The 7,780-nt window shown below is 41.6% G+C and overlaps 2 protein-coding genes across 2 annotated transcripts; one reads left to right on the plus strand and one right to left on the minus strand.

The window, feature by feature from the left end:
• The first annotated feature begins 318 nt into the window (after nt 1-318).
• Nucleotides 319-3,405, plus strand: LOC4334780 (actin-related protein 2/3 complex subunit 4). Its single transcript, XM_015773007.3, has 8 exons — nt 319-445; nt 789-854; nt 988-1,040; nt 1,617-1,644; nt 2,312-2,386; nt 2,495-2,599; nt 2,753-2,842; nt 2,929-3,405. The coding sequence occupies exons 1-8, from the start codon at nt 443-445 to the stop codon at nt 3,016-3,018; spliced, it is 510 nt and encodes a 169-aa protein (XP_015628493.1). The 5' UTR covers nt 319-442; the 3' UTR covers nt 3,019-3,405.
• Nucleotides 3,406-4,391: 986 nt separating this feature from the next.
• LOC4334781 (uncharacterized) lies at nt 4,392-7,504 on the minus strand. The gene is made up of 3 exons (XM_015773110.3): nt 7,251-7,504; nt 6,572-7,149; nt 4,392-5,123 (listed from the first exon to the last, which is right to left on the minus strand). Exons 2-3 carry the CDS (start codon nt 6,855-6,857, stop codon nt 4,756-4,758), a joined length of 654 nt encoding a protein of 217 aa, XP_015628596.1. The 5' UTR covers nt 6,858-7,149; nt 7,251-7,504; the 3' UTR covers nt 4,392-4,755.
• Between the last annotated feature and the right edge of the window lie 276 nt (nt 7,505-7,780).

Here is a 7,780-nt window from a genome sequence, read left to right on the forward strand (position 1 = left end):
TCTTATTAAAAAAATTATGAAATATGTAAAAATATATGTGTACATGAAAGTATATTTAACAATGAATCAAATGATATAAAAAGAATAAATAATTATTTAATTTTTTTAAATAAGATAAATGATCAAACACGTACTAAAAAGTCAATGGTGTCAAACATTTCGAAACGGAGGGAGTATATCACTGTTTTGAGAGTGGTTTGCACTGATATTTCCCCGGTTATCTGAGCCCTTGTGTTTTAGATGAAGGGCCCAGATTAGGCCTAACGCACCACTCTGCACTGGTAATACTTCCGTGGATCCGCATCGTCCTCCTTCCTTGTCGAGCCGAGCAGCGCATCATCTCCATCCCGCCTCAACTCCGCCGCTCGATCGCCTCCACCCGCCGCCGTTCCGTCTACCTCTCCGACCCCCGGCGGGCGCCGCCGCCGCCGCCGCGCCTACCATGGTAACCTCCTGCCCCCACCTTATCCCGTTCCCTTTCTCTACTTACGCCTCTCTCCGGATCTGGCCTCTGGGCCGGCGCCGCATTTCCCCTTTCCGCCCACCGCGACGAGGCCTCCTGGACCCGCCAGATCTCGCCTCGAAACCTGAACCCTTCCTCTGGTCTACTCCACGGTATATTGATGGATCGACGGAGCCCTTCCGATAACCGATCACGGATTCTAGAAGGATGGGATGAGATTGTTTGTCGCTTTGGTTCGAGATTGCATTTTTTTTTTAAAATCAGATTATTTGTGGCGTTTGCTTTGGAAGTATGGGTGAGTGCTCATGTGTTTGTGCTATTGTAGGCTAATACGCTGCGATTGTATCTCACTTGCATAAGGAACACTCTGGAGGCTGCCATGTGCCTGCAGGTCAAGGATCACCATTCCTTTGCATTCTGATCACCATGTTCTCCATGCTGAAATTTGCCTTCATAGATCATTTTCTGTCTTCTGTCCTCCATGAGTGTAATTTAATTTGCGTGTGTGTTTGCTTTACCTCCAGAATTTCCCTTGCCAAGAGGTCGAGAGGCACAACAAACCGGAGGTGGAGCTAAAGTAAGTCGTGCTTCAAACTGAATTTTGTTTATTCAATGCTTTAGTTATGACCATGACCAAGAGAAAATGTTGCACTGATGTTTTAGTTTGAGAAACTGGACTTTCAGCATGTAGTCGAAAATCAACATATAATTCACTATTGTAATGCAATATAATGTATTGTAAAGAGAACGATCTTCTTCTCCTTTTTTTTTCCTGTGCATTTGTTGGGTTCTGTTTTCCAAGGTGTTTCCTCATGAACCCATTCTCTAAACAGTCATAAATTTTTCCAAGTTAATTTCATAAGATGTATACAAAAGACCACCAATTCTATCATTGGCTCCTTTTATCCTTTATATATTTGTGGGAACCCTGTATTTCTATGTTACCACACTTAGTGAGAATAGACACTGAACTTGTAATTATACACGCCAATGCTGACTAATATATTTGGTCTAAAACATATCTTGCTATACAAATATTTTTTTCCTGTAGGGTTTCATGATTTCCTTTTGTTTTTATACCCTTCCTTGAAGTTCGTATACCTCTATTCTTCCCTCACAATTTATTCTTATTGCTTTTTACTTCGTTTTGCAGGACTAGCCCTGAACTTCTGCTGAACCCAGTAAGGAATCTCTCAGCATCATCTCCAATTCAGTCTATGATTCACCTGATTATTTAACACACTAGTGTAGAATTTTGATTTAATGACTCATTAATTACACTCAATTCACTTCTAAGTTAAAATATTTTCTCTACTGGATTATCTAGGGTACGCCAGAAATCACATATGCTAGAAGCAAATGCTACTCCATTAATTAAGTGAAAAACTGACAACACATGATGACGGAGTTCTGATTTTATCTTTCTAACAACACATGCCATTGTACCATGATGGAACTAATGTATTTTGACATTTGTTTCAAAAATTGTTGTCAATGTTTGCGCCACGCTTATGACTATGATACTTTATGATTTAAATACATGCGTATAAGGAATTTAGGATCGAAGGTGAACAGTGCACTTTGACATAGAGTACATGGCATAAGGCAGGAGCAGTTTCTGGTGACATGTCTGATATCCCTCATATTATGTGACCCTTATGAACTCTACTAAATTTTTTGTTGAAGGTGACTGATTTAGAATGATCTGCTGCCGTTTGGCTGTTTACTGGCAGATATAGCCTACGCCATTCTCCAAATTCTGCTTGTTTGGAGAGAAATTTTCTCTAGATGCCTCTAGTCTCTTAAGAATTATGACTCATAGAACTATAATATTTTCCTTCAAAACAGGTGCTCATTTGCCGTAATGAAGCAGAAAAGTGTTTGATAGAGACTTCAATCAACTCTATTCGTATTAGCATGAAGGTAATCATGAAATTATGATTGGATATTACTATGCTTATTGGGATAATATCAGTCAATCATTTGTCATCTGGTATACCATCATATGTTTTTCTCTTTATTGTTTGACAGGTCAAACAGGCAGATGAGCTAGAAAATATTCTTGCAAAGAAGTTTCTTAGGTTTTTATCAATGAGAGCAGAAGCATTCCAAGTGCTGAGGAGAAAACCAGTTCAGGTGGTTTTCCTTCTTGATGATCTGTTTCAATGCTCTTTAGCCAATTTTATACGTTTTCTGTTATCTGCTGAAAGTATTAGGAGTAGACTGCATTTTGTCAAGTCAGAGCATTGCATGACATCACTGGTCTAACTTGGTTTTGTTCATTTTCAGGGTTATGATATCAGTTTCCTGATAACAAACTACCACTGTGAGGACATGCACAAGCATAAGCTCATAGATTTCATTGTTCAGTTTATGGAGGTAAGGAAAAATGTTTTCCTTGGCTTTCCCATTTGCTACAGTTTGTGACTTTATACTCATATCACATATTCTGATTTGTGCTGTAGGACATCGACAAGGAGATCAGTGAGCTAAAGCTTTCGGTAAATACACGTGGTCGGTTAGTGGCAACTGAATTCCTGAAGCAGTTCATATGACACATTCTTGGCGATCTTTGGAAAACATAAAACCCTAGCATTGTTAGCTATGCTGTCTTGGCCTTTGGCGAGCAAATCTGGAAGGATCTTTCCACCACTTTGTTTTCCTTTTGTAAATGCGTTGACAAGGATATGTGAATTCTTGATCCAACTAGACCTCATTGGCAGCTAAAATCTGCCCAGGCAAGAGAGATGAGGGGAAACAAAGTCATGGTCAGTAGGTTGAGATAGATTTTTTGGCCTTTTGGTTCAAGAATCCTGTACTGTGCCGGCCAAGTTTTATTGGAATGTGGAATGTCAAAATTGGGGCTGATTCTGATTCTGATATGTCAAAATTGGAATGTGAAAATCAGAGACGCTTGTTGTCTCTGATTCTGATTTCAGTTCCATGGCAGGCTGCCTTAGCTGCGTAAATATATTTCACTGTTCAATCTATTAGCCTCAACAGTTGCCGTGAATTCCTGGTGAAGCAATCTATTTGTGCATACATACATGAATTTGACCAAGCTAACTGTCAACATCTATGCATGAATGAACATCTCGACGATGTGTCGATGTCCACGAACGTCGTTAACCTGGAGAACAAGATGTCCATGCAGAGACAGAGGAAAAAAAGGTCAAACCACCCCTTGGCCAGCTTATCTCCAGCTCCGGCTTCAAAAAAAGGTGTCCGCTTCACACGCAACGGATCGAATGTGCTTAACTTTTATGTGTGATTCATTAGCAGAAAATCTGAAATTTTCAGTGAAGGAACCAGGGGAAGAAAGGGCTAAGGTTTTCCCTATACGAAGATTTGTTTAGCTGCTGATGAATTGATTTCTTCACCATATGGCCACATTAGCTTCACTGTGCATACATACACGCATGATAAGGAGAAGAGAGCCATTGTTGTTGACTGAGAAGGAGATACGCATGCATTCATGTGGGTGGAAAAATTGAGGTTAAATGGGGGTCGGAGTTTTGTTCTCCGACCCCTTTTGCACCTTTTGAAAATGGCGTTACTCCTTCAAGCTCGCTGTCGCCGCTGCGGTTCGTCAAGAGTGCGAGCTAACAATGGCGGCAATTCAGGCTTGCAACATCTGAAAAGAAGGCTTGCACAATAAACCAGAATACATACTGAGTTTATTCAGACAAATTAAACAATCCATCGAATCCCGATTTCAGCAAGCTAGCAGAGCATTAATTCATTTCAGTAGGAAAACTTATCTTCCGTTTCAGATCAACAGCTCTGCATGGTGGTATGCAGCATCTGAAAAGAAAGCTTTTGCATAGTAAACCACTGAATAGCAACATCTGAAAAGAAAGCTTTTGCACAGTAAACCAGAATATATTCTAAGTTATTCACACAAATAAAACGATCCATCCTAGCCCGGTTTTAGCAAAGCTAACAGAGCATTCATTTCAGTAGGAAACTTTCCTCCTTTTCAGATTTTCAGATCAAGGCCTGAATAGAGGCATGGCCGCAGCCCACAAGTTCAATTCAGTTTTCAGATCAACAACCCTGCATGGCGACATGAACTGATACCAGATTCATAACCATTTCACCATATATCATCCCTGGCTTTTATACTCCTCAAAACTACAAATGCACACACTAGTACATCAACCCAACACCACAAGTTAGAGCAAGGATTCCAAGCATCACATTCACCAATACCTTCGCTCTGCACTGACATTTGGTAAGTCTACGAGTCTTGGTAACGAGCACTTTGAGTTGCATGCCCCAGGTTAACTGTTTCAGCCTTTGTAGTGAAGCTGAGATTGTAGAATCTGGTTGTCTTCCAGCAACCTGTCGTACTCCAGGAGAAGCTCCTCCGACTGCTTCTGTAGGGCGTTCACATGGGCCTCCGCTTCCAACACCTTCCTCTCGTGATCTTCAGACTCCGATTTCAGCTTCTTCATACTCTCGTTTAGCTTAGCAATCTCCTGGTGGAGCTTCTTGATTTCACTGGAAGATTTCTCCTCCTTTTCACGGAATAACCGGTTCTCCATTTGAAGTTTCTCGACCTCCTCTCTTGATGTGTTGGCTGCTTTCCTCAGTGTAATCAGTTTTCGGAGGTAGTGGTGCAACCGGTCAATGACAAATGCAAGGAATAGAGTAAATCCTGCAGTGAGAGACCAGCTGTTAGAATCTATCATGCCTGCCATATTTAACAATGAACACATATCCTGAATTCCTGATTACACCTAGAGATAAGTGCTATACTTTTGGTTGAAGATAATAATACTAAACTTGCATAAAGCTTTCTGTAAGAGTATCCCATCAGTTGCAAATGTACTGATTAAATTGTTCAGAAAAACAACCTGGCATAACATAATGCATGGAGGCCAACTTTTATCAGTTCAGGTCTGAAACTCCTAACCTTCTACAAGGAAAGAGACCAGATTGGACAGACAGCTTCAAAGGTCAGACAACATGCTATGTATTTTATTTCAGCCAAACTGCCTTAATTACTTTATTTGTGACTAGATGATTTATTGGTTAATAGCACTTAGGGTAGGAACTCTAGTTGTGAGTACAGTGTGTGTACATGAGTCCTTGTATGAACAGGCTGACAAAGTGACAGTCCACCTTTATTAGTTGCCTGGGTATAGTACTCTGTAGATCCAACAAATCCTCCAATGCATAAATCCATATCAATTCCAAATGGGTACATCATACTGACCCTAAGGCATAAACATGAAACGTGTAATAGGTTTGTCATCTCTTATTATTCTACATTGACAGTTTGCATATTAGTATCATGATTCCTAACTTGTACTAGTAAATAAAATTACTAACCTAAGAATGATACTATGTACCAAAATGACCAAATAAAAGCAAAAGGTACTACAGTTACTGAAAATGTGATTTTCTTTCTTAAGCTGTTGCTTGATATAACCTCCATGTGACTTCTGAAATATGCTTGCAGTACAATACTCACTCAACTTACTAGTTCGTACAATGTGATCACATACTGACATAGTGACACTTGCCATTCTAGTTCTTGAATACTTCCTTCGCGTTTGCCACAATGTGGTTTATCAGATTAATAGAGCAAAAAAGCATGGAAACAGAAGTGATGAGACTGATATTCTAAATGGCCACCAAACAGTAGACTATAGTTAAAGAACAAATGATTTCTCACTCCATGCTACCATAATTTTTTTATCACCTAGATGGAGCATGAAAGCAGCAAAAACCTGATGCAAGCCTAAAGCAATAGGAGTCCTTATTGTATCCAACCCAGTCCACTACAGTAACATGGTACTACTGTTTCTTTACCAGTTGACCACACAAGGGACCTGGCATAAATGCAAAGTGCAATTTGCTCATTAAGAATTGAACATACACAACATTCTTCAATGATAGGATCATAACTTCCTGCTTCTAGTTTAAAATGTATAATGTAAACTCTCTAGCTTCTGTAAACCTTAGAAGTTAAAACAATATTTGGTTTGCACAATTATCGACCTCCTCCATCATTAAGAGCACTTGCTACACTTCATCCAAGTAGTAGTAACTAGTAAGTTGAGTAGTAAAGAATCAAGAATGATGAAATGGCGAGCTCACCGATGAGGGAGGCCTCGAGGAGGTGAGTCCGCCATAGCACCTGGTCCATGGGGCTGACGGTGCCGAGCTTGAGGCCCCTGTTCTGGATCTTGAGGATGCTGGCGACGCTGGACATGAGGATCACCGAGAGCGTGCAGGCCAGCGTCTTCACCGTCGCCGGGCCCTTCCCCGTCTTCGCCTGCTCCACGCCGCGCATCGCCACCTCCCGCAGCGGCCCCACCTTCACCATCAGCAGCAGCGCCACCGCCGCCTCCGCCAACACCACCAAGAACAGCAGCTGAATCATCCTCCCAAAACCAACCCTTCCTCTCCTCTCCTCTCCTCCAATCTTTTTCTTCTACTGTTCCGCCCTGAGAAAGCTGGGGGTTTTACCAAAACGAAGACCAGCTTTGCTCAATTTCTTCAGCATCAAATCGAGGAACCGGTGCAGGAATCGAGGTTGCTTTGCAATAACTCCACACCCCAAATGCTGAAGCACTCCTGGTAAAACCTCGGTTCTGACGGGGAGGAGTGGGGAAGAAATCGCAAATTTAATGGGAAAATTTGGAGATTGACAAGAACCTGCCACCTTTCTTGGCCTGCAAAAGGGTAGCTCATCAGCAATCAAGAGACCAAACCCAAAAGGGGGAAGCAAATGGAAAATTTCGAGAGGAGTGAAGAAACGAAGAAAGAAACCCACCTTGCCTTCTCTTGCCAAGAACCAACCCAATAGCTCAATCTCAAACCAATCAAGAGTCTGTAGCCGTGTGGGCAGATTATGGTACGATGCTAAAGAAGAACTAATTAACTAGTAAAGGCGCCGAGGCATTAGAGTAGAGTAGAGAGAGATGGCGGCGGCGAAAGGCGACGAGCAGGAAGGCGGCGTGCAAGCAGCTCACTCAGCTGGAAGAGAGAGAGAGAGAGAGAGAGAGAGAGAGGAGTGTGAAAGTTCATGGCCCCTGCTGCCTGCTCCGTGCTCTTTTTGTGATTGATAATGGCGCTTAACGCTGCTAATCCTAAAGTTGCAGGGACATGCTTAACTTTCAAGAGATTTTAAAAAGCTGCTACGAGCAATGCATTAGCAAACTTTACTGAAAACAACCTTTCTTTCTTCCATTTAGATAAGTATATGTGTTTGTGTTAAAGTAGGTGGTTTTTTAACAACAGCTCACACCTTTGTAGAATGTAAATTTCATGCTAGGTTCCTCTGGCAAAACGGCGGTGGGATAC

Source organism: Oryza sativa, chromosome 3 (assembly GCF_034140825.1).
Source record: "Oryza sativa Japonica Group chromosome 3, ASM3414082v1".
Classification (NCBI taxonomy): Eukaryota; Viridiplantae; Streptophyta; class Magnoliopsida; order Poales; family Poaceae; genus Oryza; species Oryza sativa.

What these genes read in the sequence shown, in the direction of transcription:
- LOC4334780 (XM_015773007.3), top strand. An exon ending in AGGCTGCCATGTGCCTGCAG is followed by an intron (nt 855 to 987) that starts GTCAAGGATCAC and finishes CTTTACCTCCAG; the next exon opens with AATTTCCCTTGCCAAGAGGT. An exon ending in TGAGGAGAAAACCAGTTCAG is followed by an intron (nt 2,600 to 2,752) that starts GTGGTTTTCCTT and finishes GTTCATTTTCAG; the next exon opens with GGTTATGATATCAGTTTCCT.
- LOC4334781 (XM_015773110.3), bottom strand. Translation starts at nt 6,857, where the DNA reads ATGATTCAGCTGCTGTTCTTGGTGGTGTTGGCGGAGGCGGCGGTGGCG. An exon ending in CCTCGAGGCCTCCCTCATCG is followed by an intron (nt 5,124 to 6,571) that starts GTGAGCTCGCCA and finishes CTCTCACTGCAG; the next exon opens with GATTTACTCTATTCCTTGCA.